At 40.6% G+C, this 27557-nt stretch overlaps 1 protein-coding gene across 1 annotated transcript in view; it reads right to left on the bottom strand.

The window, feature by feature from the left end:
- Positions 1-27557, bottom strand: part of COL28A1 (collagen type XXVIII alpha 1 chain) — a 170543-nt gene that overhangs the window by 54766 nt on the left and 88220 nt on the right. The window contains 6 exon segments of the mRNA XM_077765326.1: positions 3373-3441; positions 7533-7601; positions 21457-21525; positions 21705-21773; positions 25306-25374; positions 26024-26092. Coding sequence (XP_077621452.1) covers positions 3373-3441; positions 7533-7601; positions 21457-21525; positions 21705-21773; positions 25306-25374; positions 26024-26092 — 414 coding nt within the window.

The following is a 27557-nucleotide window of genomic DNA, read 5'->3' as shown; positions in this document are numbered from 1 at the left end:
AAATGGCAGAAGGCTGCCCTGGTGCCCACGGGGAGTGAGCCCATCAGGTTTTCATGTTTCCCAGGACCAAGGCTGCCATGGCAACAGCCCTATATGGTTCCAGAGTGTCAGGAGAGGCAGGAAGAGAGGGTTACCAAAAGGTCACACTCTTTCATATGGAAAATCAGGAGAATACACAGAGGGTTATGGGAAGGGGAGTGCCCACAGTACTTATAGTCATGCACATCTAGCCTACAGATGGTAGACAGAGTGAGTCTTTGCTAATAGTGGTCTGGTCATGTCATCCTTTCCTGACTTTCAATTACTCTTAGGATTAAGACTAAACTTGTTACTGTGTACTACTATAAGCCCAATTTATTCCATGTGCCATGACTCCATACTCTCTGGAGCTCAGAGTGTGATTATTTTATAGCCTATAAACTCTATGAAGACTAAATTTATGTCTTTTCAGTCATCATTTTTATTGCACTTAAGTTATTTGCTTCACACAGATGGTGCTCAGTCAATATTGGTTGGTTGGTTGGTTGGTTGGTTGATTGGTTGGTTGGTTGTTTGGTTGATGAGTGACTGCCTGAGACACAATATTCTAGCAACAGGGTCCTCTGGGTGGCTCAGTCAGTTAAGCATCTGACTCTGGATTTCGGCTCAAGTCTCATGGTTCCTGATATTGAGCCCCACATTGGGCTCTGCACATAGCCAGCTTGGGATTCTCTCTGTCCTCTCTCTCTCTCTCTGCCCCTCCTCTGCACTCTCTCTTTTTCTCTCTTTCTCCCTCTCTCTCTCTCAAAATAAATAAATAAACTCAAAAAAATTTTTAGCAACAAACTTAGATGGGTGCTGGAACAAAACACTTCTGTGGTTGTAACCCAATCCCTATTTTCCCTGTGGTTGGGACAGTATGAGAGATGGGCATAGATCATACATAGATGTTAAAGATTAACAGCAACAGGGGTGCCTAGGTGGCTCAGTCGGTTGAGCGTCCGACTTCAGCTCAGGTCATGATCTCACATTTCATGGGTTCGAGCCCCACATCGGGCTCTGTGCTGACAGACAGCTCAGAGCCTGGAGCCTGCTTCAGATTCTGTATCTCCCTCTCTCTCTGACCCTCCCCTGCTCATGCTGTCTCTATCTCTCTCAAAAATAAATAAAATATTAAAAAAAAAAAAGATTAACAGCAACAAGGGCTTCCATCAAAGACTTGCCAACAAAAGTGAGTTTAACTAATTCAAATGGGTTTTAGAAAGAGGTGGAAATAGGTCAACGAATGAACATAAGAAATGATGTTTCACTCACCACGTAGCCTTAAAATGACTCAGGAACACCACCAACTTTTCAGGTCCCTCCCTTTTACAATGATGGTACAACCCAGGGTCAAGAAAATGAGGCAGAAGTGCTGAGTATAAAAGGCCTGCCCTGCTGTCAACTGGACGCCAGGCAATCCAGTATGTCTAGAGAGGCTTTACGAGGCCGCCTTGGTCAGGGCTCACTGCCAAGTATTATCAGGCCACAGCCCTCAGAGTTTATCTCATTTCTGCCAGCACTGGGTATGTGACAGTTTTAATTTTGGTTCTTTCCCTATGGTAGTAGGCTTCACACCAGAGTTTCACTCAAGATGGACTTTGAACATGGCGTAACCTGGAGGGCGTAATAAAAGACAAGTGGCGAGAAAGGCAGGGCACCTCAGTAGGGTTAATGAGGACTAAGCGCAACCCCGGGCACTCCTTGTTGAATAAGGAAGTATTTCCTGGATAATAAAAAAGAAAAACTGGCACCAGACTTAACACGGTGGCAGGAAGGTACTAACAGCACATGTGAACGGAGCTCCTATTGGTGGAAATAGTGACCAGTGACTAAACATGGGTTTATTGGTTAAACAAACTCGTGCAAAGGTATCTATAGAGCGTTATTATCATTTAGCTGCAGAATTTTACGTACGAGAATGATACTGTTTACAAGGAAGCAGTTTTTTACTGTATTTTCCAGTGCTGGTACAATATCAGCAACATGTTAACCGTCAGGCCTTCCCTTAGATACTCAGCCGCACAGATGAGCAACTGTTATTTAAAAGACGTGCAGTGGAAGCCCTAGACGTCGGGAGATAGATAGAAAGGTTTAACACAGATTCAGTGAGTTTTGCTTTTGAGAAACCTCACTCTCCACAGGAGCAGGCGGTTTATGTTCTCAATACTGGATTTCACAGTTATTATCTTAAGCTCCCACTGTCTCCTACTTACTAAGAAATTCTATTTGTTTTCTGTTTTTGTTTTGTTGCTTTTTTTTCTTTTGAGAGAGAGAGATAGAGATAGAGGGCACCCCAGCAGGGAATGGGCAGAGGGAGAGGAAGAGAGAATCATAAGCAGGCTCCACGCCCGGCACAGAGCCTGATGTGGGGCTGAATCCCACAACTCTGGCATCAAAAACTGAGCTGAAACCAAGAGCCGGATGTTTAACCAGTTGAGCCACCCAGGCATCCCAAGAAATCCTATTTGAAAAAGAGTTTATTTTGAATATTTCCAGTTTTTAAGAGTCAATACCAACCCTGCAGAGGATGAGTTACTCAGTTTTGAAGCTGAACTGTGGTAAAAACAATAGTTTTTTGCGGGAGAGGAAATGAAATGTGGATGAGCCAGTAAAGAATACAAATTAAAAATCAATAAATCAGCATATGAGATGTAGAAGGGGAAATTGTTTGAAATTACATAGCAACTTTTAGATGCCAAATTTTGTCTCCTGAGACATGGTGCGCCCTGGGAGTTTCACCTTGCTGGATAGGCTTATTGTTGCTGAGGCAGAAAAACAGCAGAACACAGGTGGCTGCGGATTCCAGTAACACAGACTTGGGGCTGAGAGCCGTGGCTGTCACCCCAAATGCTCAGGAGAATCATCACCTGCGGGGGGCCTTTAAACCCACAGTGTTCAAGCACTACCCCCAGAGATTCAGATTTCATTCTTCTGGGGTATGTTGTCAGTATTATTCATAAAGCTCCCCAGGCAGTCCCACTGTGAGTTAAGACTAAGAAACCTGGGGCTAAGAATGGAAGATACAGGTGAGGAAGGGAAGAGAGAGAGAGAGGGCACACGGCTGGGCATCAATTCTCCACTCAGCTCGGAGAACGGCAAGAACAACAAACCTACTGTAACAGCTAAATGTTTCACCAAGCAGTTTGTGTCGTGTCTAGCGTTCATGAAGACTAATGTACTCACACCGTTTGTACACTTCTGGATTGTGTCTGTAAGTACTGGAGGTGATTTTAACTGCCAGGCTTATGTTAGATTCATTTCATTATAGTCATGTTTTATATTATCCACAACCTCTTTTCTCATCGTTCTGGTGAATTGAGAGATGACTCTCCTGCAATCACATCCACTTACTTTAATTCCTTGTAATCCGTAGCCAGGGGGGCCAGGGGGGCCAGGCAGGCCTTTCTGTCCAATAGCTCCCTGTTGGAAGATGAAGAGAGATGGAAGAGGAGTATGAGAAGATTTAGGAAGAAACCATGTATCCCTGCTCTTGTCTTCCTTCTTACTTGAGTTCGCTCAGGACCTGCATCTGCACACCCCATAAGTTATATCATATTTTTTATAAAGCAGTGTTTTCCCAAAAATTTAAGCCATAGAATCCTTTCTGAGAATCTGACACATAATCCAATAAAAGTAAAGAGGGCAAGGCGGGGCTGCTTGACCTAAGCCGAGTGCTGTCCCAGTTGCCTTGTGTGCTTGGCTCCTCTGGCTGAACCCACCACCCACCCCTAGAACGCCAGGGGTGTGAACACCGCTCACACATCATTCTGTGTAGCCTCCAGTGTGTTGTTCCATTTCACCACGGAGTGCTATTCGCCAGGGTTGCCGTTAAAGATTCAGTGGATCAGTATCAAATTTTTAAGAAAATCTGCAGATGAAACAAAACGTGTAGCTTTGCCCAGGATGTGTATTCTACTGCACAAGTTAACCCCATGTTTCTTGGGGGAAAGCGTTCTGAGGTCAAATGAGATTGGAAAATGTTCTGTACCATGGTCTGTGCCTCTCCTTGGAGATCCCTACCGCATACAGGCGTACCTTGTTTTATCGTGCTTCGCTCCTGCACTTCCCAGATCCTGCATCTTTTACAGATTGAAGGTTTGTGGCAACCCTGTGTCAGGCAAGTCTATCGGTGCCATTTCTCCAATAGCATTTGCTGACATCCTGTCTCTTTGTCATGTTTTGGTAATTCTCGCAATATTTCAAACTTTTTCATTATTATTATATTTGTCATGGTGATCTCTGATCAGTGATCTTTTTTAAAAAGTTTTTTATTTTGAGAGAGAGAGAAAGAGAGAGAGAAGACAAGTGGGGGAGGGGCAGAGAGAGAATCCCAAGCAGGATCTATGCTATCTCCTTCTTATTAAGAAATTCTATTTATTTTCTGAGAGAGAGAGTGCACATACGTGTATATAAATGAGACACAGAGAGGGAGAGAGAGCATATGCATAAGCAAGGGGCAGAGAGAGAGAGGGAGAAAGAATCTTAAGCAGGCTCCACACCCAGTGCAGAGCCCAACACAGGGCTAGATCTCAGGACCATGAACTCATGACCTGAGCTGAAATCGAGTGAGAGGCTTTACCGACTCAGCCATCCAGGTGCCCCTGATCAGTGATCTTTGATGTTACTAGCGTGATTGGCTGGGGGCGGGGGGCAACACACCATGAACCACACCTGTATAAGACAGCGAACTTAACTTAATCCATCAATGTTGCCTGTGTTCTGACTACTCCACCAATGGGGACATGCCCCTGTCTCTCTCCCTCTCCTCAGGCTTTCCTATTCCCTGAGAATATTAGGGGCTGATGTAGCTTGTGACTTGAAATTGAAGCCAGTGATCATTTACCATTTCAAAAATCCTAGGGCTCTTAAGAATTATGCTAAGTCTACTTGGCTTATGCTCTATAAGGAGAACAATAGTGCCTGGATGACATCTGTTTACAACATGGTTTACTGAATATTTTAAACCTACTGTTGAGATTTACTGCTCCAAAAAAAAAAAAAAAAAAGATTCCTTTCAAAATATTGACAGTGCACATGGTCACCCGAGAGCTCCTGATGGAGATAGACAACGAGAATAGTGTTGTATTCATGCCTGCTAACACAGTATCTGTTCTGCAGCCCACGGATGAGGGCATAACTTTGACTTTCAAGTCTTATTTAAGAAATACAAGCGCACCTTGGTGGCTCAGTTTGTTAAGCGTCTGACTTCAGCTTAGCTCATGATCTCACGATTGATGGGTTCAAGCCCACATCAGTCTTAGAGCCTGGAGCCTGCTTCAGATTCTGTGTCTCTGTCTCTCTCTCTGCCCCTCCTCTACTCATGCCCTGTCTGTCTCTCTCAAAAATAAATAAACATTAAAAAAAAAAAAAAGAAATACATTTTGCAGGGCACCTGGGTGGCTCAGTCAGTTAAGCATCTGACTTCAGCTTAGGCCATGGTCTCCAGGTTCTTAAGTTTGAGGCCTGAGTCAGGCTCTGAGCTGATGATGCAGAGCTTTTAGGGATTCTCTCTCTCCCTCTCTTGCTGCACCTCCCCTGCTTGCTCTCTCTCTCTCTCTCAAAATAAATAAACATTTAAAAAAAATACATTTTGTTGTAAGAAATCTGAAGAATTACTGAAATGAAAACAAAAAATTTAGAATATCACATAAACTTAGTTGGAAAAGCAGTGACAGCATTTGAGAGGATGACTCCAATTTTGGAAGAAGATCTATTCTGGGTAAAATGCTATCTAACGCGTGCTACAAAGAAATCGTTTGTGAAAGGAAAAGTCAATCCATGCAGCAAACTTCACTGTTGTCTTATTTTATGATGTTGCCACAGCCACCACAGCTTCCAGCAACAGCCACCTTCGTCTGCCAGCAACTGTCGACAAGGAAGGAAGACCTTCGACCAGCAAAATGATTACAACTCACTGAAGCTCAGATGATGGTTAGCTTTTTAGCACTAAAGCATTTTTAATTAAAGTATATTCATTGGTCTTTTTTAGACATAATGCTATTGCACCCTTCATAGGTTAGAATATAATGGTTTTATATGCACTGGAAAACAAAAAGCTCACTTGACTCTCTTTATTATGGTATTTACTTTATTATGGTGGTATGGAAATGAACCCTCAATGTCTCCAAGGTATGTCTATATAAATATATGAAAGCCTCTAAAAAGTGGCACAATAGAGAGATTAGTTTAACTTTGCTTATTTCAGAAGTTCCCAAATTAACATTCGACGGAACAAGCTTTGAGCAATCCTGGATTAATATAAGTTACTGGGTAAGTCAGTCTTTTTTTATTTTCTGCTTTTTTTCTGATTGTAAGAGGAACACCTGCTCATTTGGAAAAAAAAACTAATTAAAAACAGAAATAAAGACAACAGTGAAGAAGGAAAAATAGACCCCTCTTTCCACCACTCAGTGATAACACCTACTAACATCTTGCATATATCTTCATCCATATCAAGTGATCCATAGAGTTAAGAAATTGCCTACTGCCAAAATGAAGTTGATGGACAACGAAGGATAAACTAAGAATCTTGGTAATTCTGGGATCCTCGGTAAAATCTTTGACTCATAAAGCCTTTTCTCTTTCCTCTCTGATAATGGGGCTCTAATTCATCTCTGTGCAGCTTGGCATGAATATACGTGTTTGAAATTTGCATTTGTTATGGGAGGCTCATTGTTGACACCTGTTTCCCCTATGAACATGCCTGAAACCTCTTTATGTTAGTTTTTGAACGAATCAAAAAATTGTTTGTTGAGCATGTGAATCAACAACTAAAACAGGGCTTCTCAGCCTCTGAATTATTGCCATTTTGAGCTGGCTAATTCTTTGCGACGGGTGCGATTCTGTGTACAGTACGATGTTTAGCAGCACACTAGCTGCCAGTGGCACCCGTTCCCTGGTTGTGACACCCAAAAATGATTGCAGACGTTGCCAAATGTCTCCCTGTGGCAGAGCGGGAGGGCAAGAACTCCCTCACTGAAAAACACTTGATTAAGAGAATGAAAGATGGATAATCACCAAAATGGAGATGGCAAAAGAAAAATAGGAATGAAACCAAAGGGATCCAGAGGCAGTTTCTCTCACCTTCCATGGAGACAATAAATCTGGACCCTTGCACTGAGGCCCTGACAGGGTGGACTACCTACATATGTCACAATAGATAGATTCGCGGGTGTTCTGTTAAAAGGCCAGCTGAGGCAGCTCTGACCAAGGTAAAGATATGCTTCTTCAGGATGGCACAGCCTTTAAGAAACCTGGAAGTATTCTGAGCATTTTGCAACTACTTTCTTAAGAGACACTGCCTAATTTCTTTGGGGGAAATAAACGGCTTTATAAACTTAAATGATCTATTTTACTGAAAGCTCACATAATATGAGAAAGTAAGACTTTTCATCAGCACTCAAGAAAAAATGAGTCAACGCTAAAATAAACACTTGCTATGAAGTTCATGTTGACTTGGTTGGCACGAGTGGTACCTGACCTTCACCCAGAGCACAGACTTTAAGACTCACCTTTGGCCCCTGGGTTCCTATGCCCCGAGGCCCAGAGGGTCCTGGGGGGCCTCTGACACCAGGCTCTCCCTGAAAAGGCACAATGAAAGACAGGTTACTGATTAAAAAGAAAATTTATATGATACATTTTATATAAAATGTCGTATTTCATATGAACTTTCCTATAGGAAAATATATTTTAAAACCCAAACCCTTGAATTTGGCTGAGATATTAATTGGGGCCTTTTCTAAGCAGATCACTTTCCTATTCTTGACAAAGGGAGTGTTATCGCCCTTTGTTGTCACTTCTTATTGCCATTTGTGCAATCTTCCAGCCAATTGATATGGGTCCACTTCAAAGCGACCAAATCAGTTAACTTCTTGACAACATACTAGGTACTTTTTTCAGAGCTCCCCTCTCCGGAATTGAAAGAAGTGCCACCATTGTAAGTGGAGAGAGAAAGAAGAGACTAGAAGAAAAAGAAATGACTGAAAGATAGAGCCCCATCCTAAACTAGCTGCTCCTGTTGTTTCACACAATAGAGATGAAGCTTCTTGGGGTTATGGATGAACTTTGTGATACTTCTGCCCTAAGAGCAGTTGCGGCCGCAGGACAAGTTCTATAAAGGCTTTTCAGAGTGCTCAAAGCATTTTAGAACAGGCAACTAGCCCAGAAAAGTGGTGGGGCCTGATTAGGGTAGGTCGGCCCTGTGGCTAGCCCCATGTGAGATGTGAATCATAGGAAGAAGCAGAGAAATAAAAATCTCTTCATCAAGCACCTTCTATGTACCCAGCACTGTGGTCTGCATGTTCACATATGCTGAGTGATGTTATTTAGTGCTCGCAACAACTCTGTATCTCAGCGATGACTAACTCACCTAACTTCTCTGAACCTCAGTAAATTCATCAGATACACAGAAATTCATACTTACATTTCATGGGAATGACGGAGAAGTGAGACATAGAAAGTGACTGTGTCTGTTATAATGTCTAGCTGAGTAGGTACTTGGGAAATGTCAACTCCTTATTGCAGCTTTTATCTTTTTAAAAAATTTAATGTTTATTTATTTTTGAGAGAGCCAGAGAGACAGAGTGTGAGCAGGGAAGGAGCAGAGAGAGAGGGAGACACAGAATCCAAAGCAGGCTCCGGACTCTGAGCTGTCAGCACAGAGCCCGATGCGGGGCTCGAACCCACGAATCATGAGATCAGGAGCTGAGCTGAAGTCAAATGCCTGACCAACTGAGCCACCCAGGTGCCCCTCATTGCAGCTCGTATTAATGAGGAAATTAAAGTTAGCCCCGGCTGCACAGCTATTGAGAAGCAGGAGTAGGAGGACATGGAAGAGGAGGAATCCTCATAAATTGCTGGCACAGCCACTTTGGAAAACAGTTTGGTAGCTTCTTAAAAAGTTCAGCATCAATTTACCGTATGATCTAGTAATTTCACTCCTGCATCCAAGGGAAATGAAAACATATGTCCACACAAAGACTTCCATATGAACGCTCTTAGCAGAATTGTTCATAATAGCTAAAAACTAGAAACAACCCAAATGCCCATCAACTGATAAAGGGATCGACAAAGTGCGGTCTATTCCACGATAAAAAGGGAGGAACTACCACTACATGCTACAACACGGATGAACCTCAAAAACATTATTCTCAGTAAAAGAAGCCAGATACATGAGACCACACATTGCTTAATTCCATTTGTGTGAAATGTCCAGAGAAGGCAAATCCGTAGAGATAGAAAGCAAATCTGTAATTGCCTGCGACCAGAAATAGGAACGAGGAGAGGATTAACTGTAAATGGGCATAAGAGATTTTATTGAGGGGAAGAAAATTGTCTAAAGCTCATTGATGGTGAGGCCAGACAACTCGCTTAATGTACTTTAAAAATCACTGAAAAATACACTTGGAATGGGTGAGTTCTGTGATACAGTAAAATATGCCTCAGTGAAATTATAAAGAAAAAAAGACAGAAACCAAGCCAGGCTTTGAAGGTAAATCGCCCAAGATTTTGTTCCAGGTCCATTTTCATCCATGTTCTGTTAGGAGCTAAACAGCTTATAGATTTCAACAGTGTAAAGATCATGGATTATAAGAAATGATGACATTTTTCAATCTAGCAAAACAGCCCATCCTTATTTAACTTTACTTTCTATGTATAAATCCTAAAATACTTCTAGGGAAAACAAGGCCTTAAAAGAATTGGGAAACATTTAAACGTGATTTTATTACCGACTTGATTCTTTTTAATCTCTATTTTCATAATTACCTATTTTCCTTTTGCTTGCAGGCCACTTTTATGATTCTTGTCTCCTGTCTCCATCTCTTCCACTTAGTTCTTAGCTGCTTTTGTGACCACAGGTACTAATTCTCTAACACCTCTCTCCTCTGACCCCCAACTTTTAATGACCCCCAGGTTCTCCCAGCTTAAATGATCTCTCCTATCATCAGGAGCTCCAAGTAGAGGACATGAACATGTCCTGTATCACACGATACTGTCTCTCCTTTCTTGAGTATCTCTGATGTACCCTTAGAGGCAGTATCTGTGAGTTCACTGAGGGATGGTCAGCAGCTGTACCTGACTCACACGTGCTGCATTTGACATCCTCCAGCAAAACAGAACCCAGGTAAACACAGTTCAGTAGATTTTACCCAAAATCATTCAATGTTTTATCAAAAATAATTGTCTTCTTTGCCTTGTTACTGTCAACCCCACCCAAGATACAATGACTCCCTCTCTTGTGTTTCTATTCACCTCTGCCCTTCCGTGGTGAGGTTGGAAAACATCCGGCCGCAGCCTACTGTGTGTTGAGAAGTATACAGCCCCACCTGGGAAGCATTCTGCTAAGAAAAACAGAACCTGTATCTGAGCAAGTCTCTAAATCTGAAGATATAGAACCAGAGGATGTTTCTATGCAACCTAAAGATGTAGAAACATGTAACATCATAAGAATAGAGTGGACAAAGTGCGACTGGATGGCTCAGTGAATTAAGCATCCAACTTTGGCTCAGGACATGATCTCATGGTCCATGAGTTCAAGCCCTGCATCAGGCTCTGTGCTGACAGCTCAGAGCCTGGAGCCTGCTTCGGATTCTATGTCTCCCTCTCTCTCTGCCCCTCCCCTGCTCTCTCTCTCTCTCCCTCTTTCTCAAAAATAAACATTAAAAAATTTAAGAAAAGAATAGCTAGGACAAGACCCTCAAGGACAAAGAACTCATCTACACAGAAAGCCCAAAGAAAAAACAAAGGATGACTAACTTTTGATTAGAAGAGATTTAAGAAGTGTCTCAATCAAATGCAATGTGTGGACGTCATTTCGATCCCAATTCAAACAAACCAACTGCAACAAATTTGTAAGACACACTGGTAAATTTGAACACTGGATATTCAATGATACTAAGAAATTATTAATGTTTAAGGTTTGCTAATGGTACTACAATTGTGTTTTTAAAAGGAGCTTTTATATCTGAGATACAAATGCTAAACCTTTATATGGGAGATGTTTGGGATTGGCTTCAGAGTAACGCAGCGGGAGAGGGGGAGAGGATAATAGAAGATTGGCCACATACTGATAATGGTTGAAATGAGACAGACAAATGGGAGTTCATTTTACTAGCCTTTCTACTTCTGTATGTGCTTGATAATTTTCAGAATAAAATGCTTTTAATAGTATTTTTTAAATCTATGAACAATATCTGATAAAAATCTGACCTGTGAAGGTCAGGAAAGGTTGCTGTGATATTCACCTTTAATGAGGACAAGAATACAAGATTTTAAAGACAGAAAGATGGGCAAAGGGTAAAAGCACACAAGCGGATTCAGTATCATTAGAGCATACATGTCTTTGATGCATTCTTGGCATGTCCCAAATGGTATATAACTTTTAAAAATTAAGTATATGGAGGCAAGGTAAGAGATTTTGTTTTTATTGAGTAAATATTTCTTTTAAGAAAGAATTCAACCCTCTACAGTTTAATTCATGGTATTTTTTTTTTTTTTTTGGTGATGGTTTTATTTAGAACTTCCTTCTCAATTAGTATTAATCATACACACACACACACACACACACACACACACACACACACACAGACCAGTTGGGAAAGCAAGGGGGAAAACAGGTGAAATAAGTTGTGAGTATACTTTAGGCCAGTCTTGTACATGGTCATTACTGCTACTCATTCTCTTTCTTACTCAGCTCCCTCTCATCATGTAGGAGTCCCTGCAGGCTGAGTGTAGACCTTGTAGACACCTTATTGCTCTCTCTATCCTTGAACCTTGGCCAATGAACTCTGAGAGTATGATTCCCACAATACCTGTGATGCTTCAGTGTTTGCCTCAAACAGGCTGTCCATCTTCATGCATATAACTGTTGACCTATAGCTATGCTTTACCTATCAAAATCATCTTTTGTAACCTTTTGACCTAGCTACATATAATGTGATATATGCATCTGATATACAGATAGTCTTCAAACCAAGTCTTATCTTAACATATTCTGCAGATGTTAGAGTTGGTCTGTAACATGGTGTTAGGGTTGTTCTTGGTGTTTCTGCACTATACTTTTCAATAGGTGGGAATATCACTTAATGAACTTGTGATCCACATAGAGACAGTGTCTCTCTACTATGGTGGGGTCTTGAAAACGTATTATGTCTTTTGCTCCATGGGCCATGTGCCCATATGAGGCCACAACACTGGGTGAATGCATACAAGAAGACCATGGGTTAAGACCCACTTCACCGTTTGATAGCAGTCCATCTGCCACAGTGCAGCAAAAGTGGCACCTAAGAAGTACCACTTTCAGACCTGACATTTTCAGACATGCAGTTTTATTGTCAGTGGATGGTGAGACAATCACAAATAAAAGGAATTACAACAGGTACTCGCACAGCAGGACGTGCAGGATCTGAGAGTTATTAGAACCTGCAGAGGGAGCCCTTGCATTAGGAGATAATAAACAGGCAAATTCTGGAGTTGCCATTTTTAACTATACCCATCAATTTCATAAGACCACGTAGCCTAAGCTCTTCCCCTACCCTTCCTCAACAAAACAAAACAAACAAATCAAAACTATTTAGATGGCCCAGAGTTTCCTCTTGGCCTACAAAGGGAATTCTAGACTCAAGATACTCCTTCCATTTTCACAGGAAATGGCCAAGTTTAGAACTAACTACCTTCAGTACTTGCATATGTAACTTAACAAATGATTCAGTGAAGGTTTTACCTAGACCATAACCTTGCTGAGTGGTTGAAAATCATTCACTGATTAATATCACAAATTTAACTTTTTTTTTTAATGTTTTATTTATTTCTGAGAGTGAGAGAGAGACAGCATATGAGCAGGAGAGGGTCAGAGAGAGAGGGAGACACAGAATTGGAAACAGGATCCAGGCTCTGCACTGGCTGTCAGCACAGAGCCCGATGTGGCGCTTGAACCCACCAACCGTGAGATCATGACCGGAGCCGAAGTCGGATACTTAACTGACTGAGCCACCCAGGTGCCCCCGCAAATTTAACTTTTTAAAAGAAAGAAAAAGAAACCGAACACATATCACCTTCATTCTTTTCCTCATTTCCCTTTGCTCTGGGAATTAAAATTCCCAGATTAAAATTAAAATTATCATGATTAATAATAAAATCAATAATAATAAGCATTTATTAAATGTATTGTGTGGCCGGTACTTGTCATTCATCATCTTATCCGATGCTATCAACATCAGGTTACTTTGTTTTATAGATCAAGGAAACTGAGACTTTCAGATAAGAATACATGATTTGCCCAAAACCATACTGCCAGCAGCTGTTCAAACCCAGGTCTAACTCCAGAGCCAAGCTCCCATCTTGGTGTTGGCTGGAGCTGGATGCAATATACTAATGTCTCCATAGACTTTATTCCAACTGCCATTAAATGCAAAGACATGGCTCTGTGGCTGGAGAAAGTTGCTTCCTATACTCAATCACACTCTCTCAAGGAGAAGAAAGAAAGCATCCTCATGTCTGGATCCCTGACAGGCCCACACAACCTGCACAGGTACCTAGCTGTCTAAGGCCTCCCACTTCATTTCCCCACCATTGCCATTGCTCAGTTTTGTGGCTTCCCCCAAATGTTTACCCAGTCTCATTCCAGATCTTCTACCTACACAATTCTTATTTTCCATGTGATTTGGCAGAGTAACACATACTATGACTACTACTACTACTTTAGTGTGTTACAGTTTATTAAAATGTTTTCTAGACATTATTCCACTAATTTCTCAAACCACAGTTGAGGAAGCTAAGTCTCAGGGAAATTAAATGGCTTGCTGAGGTGGCGCAGCTAGTAAGTAACAGAGGTTTCAAGCGGAGCGGTGAAAAGGAAACATTCTATTATACCTTCTATATTTTATAAACTTTAAGCATAATACTTGAGAAGATAGTTCTCTTTCAGACAAAGCAGCCCAGTTAGACTTTCCCCCTCCCCCACCATACACACAGACAAGGCTTTAATCACTGCCTTTCTCCTGGCTGTGCCACTTGGGTGTCTGTCATTCTTTGAGAGGATGGTGGAGGCTGGTTACAGTTGTTCTGAAAGGAATTTCATGCTTTTCTACCTGGGGTACAATGAAAAGCAAACTGAATTCCCTACAGAAGGAATTCTCTTCTCAAACGTTTTCCAAGGGATAGTACTCAGGATTCCCCTAAATGATGAAACCAGGGAATGATTGAGTTTTTAAATCAGGCATACGTCTGGAGTGCCTGGGTGGCTCAGTTGGTTGAGCAGCTGATTCAATTTTGGCTCAGGTCCTGATCTCATGGTTTGGCTCATGAGATCAAGCCTTGAGTTAGGTTCTGCACTGATAGCGTGGAGCCTGCTTGGGATTCTCTCTCTCTCTCTCTCTCTCTCTCTCTCTCTCTCTCTCTGCCCTTCTCCAGCTCACTCTCTCTCTGTCTCTCAAAATTAATAAACTTTAAAAAAATTAAGGCATAAGTCAAAGCAATGATTAGCAACTGCTTACTGTATTTTTCCTTTCTGGGTTTTAAATAAAATTAAGATATACCTACTAAGGCTCCAACTACCACATACACAAGCACCACTCTGGAGCAGATTATGTAATGAACATTGGTACTGGTTTAGTGACGGTACTACCTCCTTTGTGGTTGCCAGGCTATCAATGGAAATTTTTGAGGCCTTACTCTAAGCTTATGAATAGACAACCTGATATTAATGATGTGTATTGATTATTGACGGGCCATTGTCATGCCACTAAGTCACTTCTCACTGATGCCCTTTTATGTGAGAAGGGAGGTAGTAACAATTACCAGCATAATGATCAGAGGTGAAAATAATTAAGAAGGTGCTTGAAAACAAGTGCTTAAAAATAATTAAGAAGGTGCTTGAAAATCATGATAGCATTTCCTTTATCATATCTTCCTAGCTTTAAATTTAAAAATATTTAAACTAATTTCAATTCTTCCAATTCATTTCTCTCTTAGAACTTTAATATTCACCCCCAAAGTGGCAGTTTCTCAAAGTCCATGATAATTTAACAACTTGCTTTAGGATCCAGAGAGGATCTTCCTTTTCTCAAAAATCAACTCATCAAAGATGAGCAAATGATTCCCCTGTGCCAAGAATCTCATTGGAGAGAGAGAGAGTCTTTCTCATTTAGCTGAGTTAGGAACCTTGAAAATAAAAATGCTGATATTGTCTCTAAAGACAGAGAGAAGAGAAGGCTCTCTTGTACTGATTTTCAATACAATTTCCCACTTGGGGGAGCGCTCCTCTAGTCTGCATGATTGAAAATAAAAGTGTGTTGATGGTGGGTTGGGTGGCTTATGTTAAGAGGATTCAGTGTGTGTCCCCAGGGTGGAAGGAAAAGGATGTATGTGCTGCTGGGGAGAGAAATGCAGAGCCAGGAAAACAGCAGGGAGAGATGAAGGAACCCTGAAGTCACAAGACAGGCCGGCATACACTTCTGATTTTCGAGAACATGCATATGGAACTGAATTGGGGAATAACCTTGAAAAGTCACCTCGTCGCGTTTCCCTGGTCTTGAATGTGACCTCTTTTGAAATCTAAAGGTCAAATTGCTTGGCATTTCAACTCGCTATGGCCCTGGCTTTAATTAGTCTCGTTTTTCGAGCCGATTGTCCTGCCTGTCACAATTTTGCAGTCATTTTATGGGAGGTAGCTTTCTTCCCCTCCAACTTGGAGTCACAGACCCTTAACTTCACTGTCGGTAAGCCTGGATCCAAGGCCAGCCCTCCTTGTCAGATACTGTTCAAAGTGGAGTTTCTTGTCCAGTCCATGTCCACCAATGGAGTCTGCAAATTCCTACTGCATCTCTGTGTGAATCGCTCCTCTGTTCTGCCACTGCCTGTTGGTGGTGTCCACATATGCAAGCCATTGCAGAGAACAGAGGGGCAATTCAAGTGCTGGGAACATTTTTAGAATAATGATACTCGGTGGAATTTCACAGCGACTTGCATTTTAATTTATAACTATGGGTCACTTTTGTCAAATAAAGCATGTTTTTACATTATTCAAACATTTAAGTCTTTGGAAAAATGTTTAACTCTTTTGGGTTCGGGTTTATGCTTCCCTTTAATGTTTACATAATTTAAGTTCTGATGACGGAAAAGCAAGGATGGAAAGAGAAACGGTCTAACTGTACAGTAACTGATGCCGAGATATCTGGCAGATAGACGGCTTTGAAGATGAAGCATCTGTAGGTTAGGGTGAGTCATTCTCTCTGTTCTGATTTATCCATCCACTTAGATTTCATTCATCCATCCATACCCATAGGCTCTCTCTTACACATGAACACCATGTAGTATCAAAACTGTATTGTAAAGGGGAAAGTTGCCCAACTTTTCTAGTTCTTGTTTTCCTCACCTATAAAATAAGGGAATAGTTTACAATGCCATGATATTCTAGAAATATTTAGGTAGTATATAATATATATTTATGTAGTATACCGAAATAATAGCAACAACTACCCAACATGTGTTCTCTGCCCACAGATTTTATTCCAACCACTTGATAGTTAAGAGGTCCCTTGAACACCCTAAGATTCAGGTTAGATTTTCTCTGTGTAAGAACCGGCCTGAGCTTGCTTCTCTTCAGAGCTTTAGAGAAGCATTGGCTTCCTCTCTGATGAGTAGCACACAGAAGGGAGCGACTGAAAGAGCCGAGAGAGGTGCATGGCAGAATGCACGCACCCTTGTGGGGCTCAGGAGAGCTGCTCCTTGTATTTCTCTTCTAGGAGGCCAAGAACAAACTCTTGCACTCAGAGATGACAGCAAATCAGCCCATGGGTGACATGAACCTCATGAGCCTTTGCAAGTGAAAATACAGGAGCAAAGATTTATCTGGGCTTCTCCAAGGGAGAAGAGATTCACATAATGATTGTCCCCAAATCATGAAGGGTCCTTCTCATCTATAGGGGTCCAGGCCGCATTAAGTAAGATCTTTGAGCTTGCCTTCCCCATCAACAAACAAGTCAGGTTCCAGGGAACTGGGCACTAGATGAGCACGTCCCATTTAGCAAGAAAACAAATTGTCAGTTCTTCTTCCTCATGTGTCTCAAAAGTAGATTTTAAAACTATATCTACTATCTGCTGGGAAGTGTAGTTTCTGTAAGAATTTTAGAAATCTTTCAGAAGTGCTTGTCAAAATTTGGATGCAATTCAAAGTAATTGTATATAGAAGTACTATACCCACTGATGTCATATGGAATTCTTCCACTTGGAAAAAAGCTAGAGGGCACCACAAAGGTGCAAGACATCAGGGACGGCTTTTGATATGTTTTGAAACATAGGAGCTTTGATTCTAATGTCTGTGTCATATGCTAAACACATGTGCCCTTAACTAAGTATCACAAAAACCTACCATACATTGTCAACCTTAATGGTTTCCTCATTTCAAAACACATTTGTTTTGTAAGTTAATGCACTAAGGCCAGTATTTTAAGGTGACTACACAGATTTTAAATGAAAAACATATCACATATATATGTCTATACAATTATACACACACACACACTCCTGCATAATTATAATTTCTCTGTTATTTTAAGTCAGAATGGAAGGAGAGGAATTTTCTACACATTTGAGACCAGTGCTTTTGCTACCATTGGTATTTTAAGGGTCTCATCTCCACTTTACCAAACCAGAAGGACAAAATTAGGTAGAATTAAACTTTTACAAATATTTTTCTTTATGTGTGTGTGTGTGCTTCTAAAAGTTTTGTTCAGAGAAAAAGCCACATAGAAACTTTGTGGCCTCTACAAAGATGAGAGATGATATTAAAAGTTATTTAAAAACTGGTGTTTACTTTTAGAATTTCCTTTATTTTCAAGACCCACATTATTTCATTCCAAAACCAGTTCACATTCCTAACATCTCCTTCTAGGGCTAGAAATTTCCAGGATAACACATCTTCCCAGTATCCACAGAAAGAGGCCAAAGAGAGAAAGAAAAGGCTGCTGAGAGGGCGGTGGGGGGACGGGGAGACAGAGCCAGGTCCTGCCAATATTCTCTCCTCCTCTCAGCTGGGAATGAGCTCTTAGCTTCTGCCTCCATTCAGCCTCCCGTGTGGGCTAACAGGTAAAGAGTCACTTAAGACACATCTCGGGGGCACCTGGGTGGCTCAGCTGGTTAAGTGTCCAACTTTGGCTCAGGTCATGATCTCATGGTTCATGAGAGCCCCGCATCAGGCTCTGTGCTGACATCTCAGATCCTGTTTCAGATTCTATGTCTCCCTCTCTCTCTGCCCTTCCCCCATTCATGCTCTGTCTCTGTCTCAAAAGTAAATAAACATTAAAAAAAAAAAAAAGGCATCTCTGGCAACATGTTGGCTGTTTCAAAAGTGACATAGGCATGGGGTTCCTGGGTGGCTCAGTTGGTTGAGTGTCTGACTCCTGATTTCTACTTAGGTTATAATCTCATGGTTTGTGAGTCTGAGTCCTGCATCCGGCTCTGGGCTGACATTGCAGAGCCTGCTTGGGATTTTCTCTCTCTGTCCCTCCCTTTCTGCCCCTGCTGTACTTTCTCTCTCTCTCTGTCTCTCTCTCTCTCTTTCTCTCAAAATAAATAAATAAATAACTTTTTAAAAATGTAAAATAGGCAGGATAAAATTTTGAAGGAATATCCTTTTTTCTTTATTTTCCCCCTTAAAATGTTATGATAGCACATACAAGGAACTTTCAGAGGAAAACAGTATATGAAATCATTTATTTCATTATAATTTATTATAAATTTTTTTTAAAAATTTATTTTAATGTTTATTTTATTATTTTTGAGAGAGACAGACAGAGTGTCAACAGGGGAGGGGCAGAGAGAGAGAAGGAGACCCAGAATCCGAAGCAGGTTCCAGGCTCTGAGCTGTCAGCACAGAGCCCAATGCAGGGCTCGAACTCACAAACTGTGAGATAATGACCTGAGCCAAAGTCGGATGCTTAACTGACTGAGCCACCCAGGAGCCCCAAAATCAGTTAGTAAATCTTTTAGTCTGTATGTTAAATAGCCTGACACAGTGGAATATTCACAAGAAACAGATTTTAAAATGTTCTGTGTGTATAAGTGCCTGTCTTTATTATCATTGCTAAATATAAAGCAGTAGCATAATAGTATAATTTAATATAATATAATGTATACTCATACAAAATATAATAATGTACTCAGTGGAAATGTAAATGATCGTGTCTCCATTAGAATACAAATGCATTGCAGTAGGTATTTAACACATTTTATTTCATGTCATATTTTAAATAAGTTTCTACTTTCCTAACTGAAGGAATGTTTATATAATAACAAAAGCTCTTACCAGTGCTTCACTCAGAGCAGAAAATAATAAGATTTATGTATTGAAATGTCATACTATTTTTAAATTTTAACATTTGACAGATTACCATGCTTTAAGGAAAAAAATAATATTTCAATACCCAAATTTAGTGTGGTTTATTGACCCTGTCAAGGGGTGTTAGAGGACTGGATTCAGTTCTGAGTCAGACCAAGCCAGAACCTTGATCACAGTATCTCAGCTGTGCTCTGCTGAACGGTTTACATAGTACTTTCAGACACAGCCTCTCCCTGGATTCTCACGATTACCCTAACAGAGAAAGGGGGGAGGCAAGCTGTCTTTTAGACACAATAGTTAGTGCCATGGGTTTCTAATCTTTGGTTCTATCCAATCTTTGGAGAAGGCAAAAGGACCTTACTGCACAGAAGCATCAATAAGGTGTTGTCACTCCCAATTTCGGGGTCAGAGAACAAAAAGTCAACATCTCTCTTTAATGACCTGGAAGCGTTTGAAAAATTATGTAGATATGTTTCTAAGGACATATTTTCTCTTTAGGGTAATATTGATCATTTTCAGTTCATTATAAGTTTTTTTCAAAAAAAATTTTTAATGTTTATTTTTGAGAGAGAGAGAGAGAGAGAGAGAGAGAGAATGTGAGCAGAGGGAAGGGAAGAGAGAGAGACACACAGAATCCGAAGTAGGCTCCAGGTTTTGAGCTGTCAGCACAGAGCCTGATGTGGGGCTGGAACTCATGAACCACAAGATCATGACCTGAGCTGAAGTCAGACACTAGACTTGTGAGATTGAGCCCTACTTCAGGCTCTGTGCTGGGTTTGGAGACAGCTTAAGATTCTTTCTCCCTCTCTCTCTCTGCCCCTCCCCTGTTTGCTCTCTCTCTCTCTCTCTCTCTCTTTCAGTAGGTAAATAAATAACTAAAATAAAAATAAATTTAAAAAAAGAAGGACAGAATGAGCCATTTTGACAGAGCCAGGACCTAGAAGCAGGAATGAGCTGAAATAGGGCAGGCCAGTGTGGCTAGCAGAAGGCAACAGAGGAGAAGGGGGCAGGTGCTACAATCAGGTTGTGAAGGGCCTTATAGGCCACAGAAAGAAGTAGAAGCTTGTTCTAAATGCAGCAAGAAGCCATCAGAGTGTGTTTTGAGAAGGAAAGGGATATGATCTGATTCATCATTTTAATGACTTTTTAAAAATGTTTCTATTTATTTATTTTAGAGAGAGTGTGAGTCAGGGAGGGACAGAGAGAGAGGAAGATAGAGGATTTGAAGTGGGCTCTGTGCTGACAGCAGTGAGCCCACTGCAGGGCTTGAACTCAGGAACTGAGAGATCATGACCTGAGCCGAAGTTGGATGTTCAACTGACTGAGCCACCCAGGTGTCCCTGATTTATGGTTTTCAAAGACCACTCTGTCTGTGAGGTAACAGAAGGGCCAAGATGGAAGGGGAAAGGCCAATGAAGAGATTAATGGCCCAGGCAAGAGATGATGGTGGTCTGTCCTGGTGAAGCAGAAGGAGAAAAGCAGCTGGAATCAAAATATATTTTGAAGAGACAGGCATCAGCACATGAGTAGTGGTGAAAGCCATGGGTCTGGACGAGTGCACCCAGGGAAGAGATGTCTAGAGGAGGGAGGATGGCTCTGGACCAAACTCTGACCTTTGTACAGAAAACAAAGCAGCAAAGGAACATGGGAGTTGCTACCAGAGAAGCAGGAGAAAATCCACAAAGTTAATCTACATGTTCCAATTACTGGGAGTTCCCCAGGAAGTCTACAGATGAAGATAAATAACTATCAATTCTTTAGACATCACTGCTCTTCTAGCATGTTTGAAAAAAAAATTTCACCTTTACCAAAGTCATTTACGTATAAGTACATTTTTTAATGGTTTTTTATTTCTGAGAGAGAGAAAGAGAGAGAGACAGCGTGAGCAGGGGAGGGTCAGAGAGAGAGGGAGTCACAGACTGAAACAGGCTCCAGGCTCTGAGCTGGCAGTCAGCACAGAGCCCGACGCGGGGCTCGAACCCACGAACCGCGAGATCATGACCTGAGCCAAAGACGGTGCTTAACCGACTGAGCCACCCAGGTGCCCCAATAAGTACCTTTTTTTAGAAGCTACTATGTTACCTACTCTAAAATCTTACCTTTGCGCCAGTGTCCCCCACGCCACGCAAACCCATCGGTCCAGGTGGTCCTGGTAGTCCCCGAGGTCCCTGAGATGACAAATAAAGGAGAGAGTGAGCATCCTTGTCATGTGCAGTGTTTATCACAGAAAGAATGAAGGAAGGAAACGTGGAAGGAAAGAAGGAAGGGAGGGAGAGGGGGAGGATGGAAAGAAGGAAGTAAGGAAGAGGGAAGAAATGAAGGAAATAATAGCAATGTCCACACTTACAGCCACACCAGGATAGCCATCACCTTTGAGTCCTGGGGCACCCACTGGTCCCTGAGGTCCTTGGGCACCCTGGGTAAATTCCAACACCGAGTGACATCATAAGACTAAACTACGAAACACCTGGCACAACTTAAGCACAGTACCAACTCTACATGGCAAACATGCATTTGATAAATGCAAAGGAGTGAGATGAAAAATTTTACAAGAAAATTCTACCACAGAGGCAACTTGTTCTAAGTCTCTCTTCATAAGTCTTACCCATTTGCATTTGGTGGGAAGCGTGGAGTGAATATGGGGAATATATGTGGACCATTATAAAGTCCTCTAAAGGAAACACCTTTCACAGGAATTACAAATGGCCGATTGCTGATATGTTAATTTAAAAATTTACACTTTTCTGCACCATAAATTGTGGAGAAGTATAAAAACGAGAAATTTTAATAGGCATAGTATGAGAAGAGAAGGAAAGAATGCATAGCAACATTTCAATGTAAAATTTTGAATGTAAAGTAAGATAACTATATGCTTGTTGTTATATTACATCTATTTTCTTCAGTGGTGCCCAAATTACACAAGGAATAAACAAGCCAAAATGAAAATTAAATACAGATTTTTTTAAAAAAATGAGTTGTACACAGATAGGACACAGAGTCTGTGATTCATATCTCAAGACCAAGGAAGAAGTTCTAAATATTGCTTTACATGATAATCTTTGGCATCAAAAACTTCTAGTAGCTACAATTGGCCTCCTATATAGAGGATAGGAAAGCATGATTACTGCCTTTTGAATGACAGAATTTTCTGGAAAGTGTAACTTTGTTTCAAATGGAAATCAAAGAAATTTCTGGCTAAAGTAAAATGGAGAGAGAGGAAGAGAAAAATGAGGAAGACTCTTTTAGAAGATTCAGTAGATACAAATCTATTACACTGTATTTAAAATGTTTAATTTTTTAGTATCACATTCCATTCTGTTGCTTCGATGACTCTTACAATGACCCTTGTCAACACATATCGATTATTTTTGATTAAAAGCTGTTCACATTCCTATGGTTTTTACATTAGGAAGAAACGAGTAATTGGCAGACCTTTGTTTCCCAAGATTGGACAAAGTAGCCGAACTCTCAATGCTTTCTTTACATGCAAGGATCTCACATTCTGAGATCAAACTACCAATATTCCAAGTCAAATGCTGTCCACCATTCAACTCCCAGAAGCTGTTCCTAATCCTACTTCTGAGTGAATGGTTGACTGGGGGGAAGAAACCTAGATACTCTCTAAGTAATAAAAAGTTAAGTTTATTTTGAAAACCATGAATACAATAGCTGTTCTTTTCCTATTGAATTTGAGACTCCTTTTATGTGATTAACCTTCTTGAGAGTGGTCTCTAGGAAACATGTGGCCTCTTCTAAGATCTTAATCTACTGCATATCATTACCAGAAACACAGGAGGATCTCTTCAAGTTACATGACAGAGAGCAAAAAACCAAGTTCTTCTGGAGAGGTGAATTTTGGCATCTCCCCAGCTTTCGGAACTCACTAGTCACCAGAAGCAATTTATTGTGCTAGCCCAACCATATTTAAGGTTAAAACGCCAAAATTTCCATGAGAACACGTCCCAAAACAAGATACCCATTTCTTTCCACGCCCAGACAAAGAACAGGTTGATAACATAAGAAAGCAGTAACCGCTCCCTGGTCAAGTTGAAAGGAAAAGAAAATTGGAATCAAGATTCCCTTACAAGTTTTATTTCTAAGTTTCAAGACTATAACAGATTATCAACAGCTGTTACTGTTTATCCTCTGGCACCCACAGTGGGAGAAAAAAAATGTTAAAACATTTATAGTTTACAACTAAACATTTTTTACCTAGAGATCTTTATCCTGCTTCCGGCAAAAATTTCAGCTAGCTTGTTACTTCTAATGTTAATAGGAAATACCAGGAGGCAGAGATAGGGGCACTGTTCTGTCTCAGATTTTTATTCTGGACTCCTCACAATAGTTTTCTAGATAGGATTTTTGTCACTTGGCCTTTATGCACCAGATTCAAGAAAATGTCGTCCAGAGTGATTCCCTTTGAAACATCTCTCATTCGATGAAAATTTGGGCAGAAATCTTAATGTGGTGTTTTGTAATGGGGAGGATCTGGAGCTCTCTGAAGTCATATGAAAAACTGGATAATGTGCCAAAACTTCCATCAGATGTTTAACCTTTCGACAGCTTAAAAAATAATGCATCGGGGAAGAATGGCAGAGAGTATCATTAGAGGCCAACAGATTAGAAAAATCATGGAGTAAAGAAGCAAATAACTTTCAGTACATCACTAACAACGTCAATGATGATCAGTAAAAAACAGGAGAGGCTTATAATTCCAGGCTGCACATTTAATTGGATTTTATTTCTATTGTAAAGGGCAGTATAAGTAGAAAGAAGTTACTGTAAATCACGGAACTGGGAATATTTAGATTCAATATGAAAACTGCTACCTAATGTTCTGCAGTTTCAGCTTTAGAAAATTTGGAATTTTCTCCTTGAGTCCTACATAGCTTGGGTTCCCGTGTACCTCAGGTTCTGGGGAGTAGGATGACCATCTTGTCCTGGTTTGCCCTGGACTTTGCTGTTTTAGTTTGAAATCCCACATCTTGGGAACCTTCTGTGTCCTCAATAAACCAGAAGATTGTCACTCTAGCAAGGACAACTGTTAAAGTGATTAAGAACAATGGAGTTCAGGATCTTCCCTTGATCATTAAATGGACCATTCCCACTTAATTGCAGTATTAATAGGTTTTGCATTATATTTCGAAGGCAGTTCTACGTTTTCTTTTTTGAAGTTTGAAAATCACTGATGTTAGTACTTGAATCCTTTTATCCACAAGAGGCAATCTGATAAAACCAGTTTCAAAACCACATAACAATATGCTACTAATTGAATGAAGTGTTGATTATGGAGCCCTGAAGCCTGTTCTCATGAACAGGGATGGGACACGCTTGTGACATCTAGAATGTTAAATTTTGCTGGGGTGCTGGGTTTTGTGTGAGCAGGGAAATGGTGCTTTGTTGCCATGGAAAATAGATATGATTAGTTAAAGCCATCTTCTATAGTTATTTGCATTTTCATTTAAAAAAACTCTGAAAGATGGAGAACAAAGAAGAGACATTTAACTCAATAAAGCTTCCAAATGTGAACTTTTAATATCTCTTCTGCAAAACGCTGTCCAAAAAGTTCACGTTTGGAAGCTTTATTGAATTAAATGTCTCTGCTTTGTTTTCCACAGCGGTGTTTTGCAGAAGAGACACTGCGGCCATTCATATGTAAATGAAAGAAGCTAGAGGTCATATAATCTCTTATATCACAGATGTTACAAAGGAGCATTTTCAAACAACTGTTGCGTCGTCATCCAAAATTTCACCCTAAAGGGCTATCATTCCTCCAGTTGTATGAAAAATAAATTATCTGGTGGCTTGATTTTGAAAAACGATAACAGTGCACTCAGATCCTCAATGTAGACAGTGAGTAGAACAGTCTCAACTATCAACTGACTGTGCATTAAATCCCCTTTCCCTTCCATCTCATACAGGGAAGAAAGAACATGAATAAAGCCTACCTTTGGTCCTCGAATAGCAATCCCCGGTTCTCCTTTAAATCCAGGCACCCCAGGTCCTCCCCGGTCTCCCTGCACGGTTTAAATAATGTTCAGTTTCAGGCTTTAAGTGGCAGGAGAAGCCATCATAGCACGAAGTACACAAGAGATGAACCAGGTTATAAAGGTTTTGATCTGTTAGTCTCTGATCTTGAGGTAGTGGCTTCTTCTAATATACTTGAAGGGGATTGCAAATCCTAAGCAAATAAAACCTGTCGGTAAAGACTATGACAGCCGTTTAGAGGAAGTCTACTGAGATAGGTGGCTACCTAGACTCAAATATTTGGACTGTAAGAAGGTCTGGGAATGCTCTTAAATCTGAGCAGATTTCTTTTCTGTTAGACCTTTTGATTATTAATCCTACCTGATTCTTCTGAATAAACACAGTAAATTTTTACTTGTATGAGGGCTCCGGGATTTGGTGGAGGTAGTTCATGGGGGGGGTGAAGTGACAAGTTCAAGAGCAGGAGCAAGTAATCTGGTTTCTAATCTTAAATTTCCTGCTAGCCCTTAGTTTGCTTAATTGTGAAATGTCAGGGTTGAACTAGATAGTATCTTGGGGCTCTTCCAAAACTAAAATTCTAGTCCACTGGTATCATGAATTTTTCCCCCACCCCAACTACCAAAGATTCAAGTTTAAAATATGTATATATAAAAAATAAATATTCCCAAGAAAGCATACCTTTGGCCCAGGTGGTCCAGGAATTGATGCTCCGGGCATCCCAAAAGGGCCCATAATCCCTGGTTCACCCTAAAAAAAAAAGAGCAAAATATTTATTATGTTGCAAGCAAAGAAACCCTATGTAGGAATTACATTAGGAAAAGCATAGAAATGTGTTCCCAGCATTTTAAAATATTATGGCCTATCTGTTTACCAGACCAATGTGAAAATATTTGAGCAACTTTGCTGAACCACTACTAAAGTTTTTGGTGATTAAGATTTCTGTGCCTTTAATAAATGCATTCAATTAACTTCTGAGTATTAGGAAATTTTTATCTCTTGAGCATTCTTTTATTAGCTAATAAAAATTATGCAATTCATGGTGCTTCCATTTTGTATTGTGTGCCAGGAAGCTCAGAGGGAACTATTTGTTCAGATACAACAGTTTTCTCCAGCATAAGTCCTTGGGTACACTTGGCAGGTAATAATGTTCCGTTCAGTTTATAACTTATTCCTTTGTTATTTTATTTTATGGCCCATGGTGTATCAGTCTTCCATGCTATGCTATCTCACATCTCTTTTCAGAAGTAGGGAGTTTATGGTAAAAACAATGGAATTTTGAATGGAAAATTTCCAACATGTCTTTAATTTATTTATTTTTTGGTATCTCAATATTGAGTTTCAATAAAGACCCAAGCAATATCTCTGTCCCACGTGGTTCTAGACCAGGATTCTCAAATTTTAGTGTAGAGAAATAAAAGAGGAATTTGGTAAAATATAGTCAGTTCTCAGCCCCAGAAATTTTAATTTGGTAGCTCTAGGGGCTCAGCCCAGGAATATGAATTTTATGAGGCACCTCTGGTGGTTCTGTTACAGGTACAATCACCTCACTTAGAAACACGATTGGGGTGCCTGGGTGGCTCAGTGGGTTAAGTGTCTCTTGATTTTGCCCCAGGTCATGATCATCTGGTTTGTGAGATCAAACCCTGTGATGGGCTTTGTGCTGACAGCACGGAGCCTGCTTAGGATTTTCTCTCTCCCTCTTTCTCTGCCCCTCTCCCACTTATGTGACCTCTCCCTCTCTCTGTCTCTTTCAAAATAAATAAATAAACATTAAAAAAATTTTTTTAAACACTATGCAAAGTAATTGTCATTAAAAGAACATGACGTGTTCAAAATGACCCGTTTGGGATACTAGAAGAAGATATTAAAGTTTCATGATATATTTTTATCTCATTTTTTTAAAAAATATTTTTATTTATTTCTAGGATAGAGAGAGAGAGAGAGACAGCGTGAGCAGGGGAGGGTCAGAGAGAGAGGGAGTCACAGACTGAAACAGGCTCCAGGCTCTGAGCTGGCAGTCAGCACAGAGCCCGACGCGGGGCTCGAACCCACAAACCGCGAGATCATGACCTAAGCGAAAGTCGGACGCTTAACCGACTAAGCCACCCAGGCGCCCCTCATTTTTTAAACATTCAATTGTTTATGTAAATTTTATAACATATTAATATGATAGTTTGTGAATAAAACTTGCAATTAAAAAATAAACAAACCT

Source organism: Crocuta crocuta, unplaced genomic scaffold (genome assembly GCF_008692635.1).
Source record: "Crocuta crocuta isolate KB4526 unplaced genomic scaffold, BGI_CrCroc_1.0 scaffold14, whole genome shotgun sequence".
In the NCBI taxonomy this organism is placed as follows: domain Eukaryota; kingdom Metazoa; phylum Chordata; class Mammalia; order Carnivora; family Hyaenidae; genus Crocuta; species Crocuta crocuta.
This window is presented reverse-complemented; position numbering and strand designations above follow the sequence as displayed.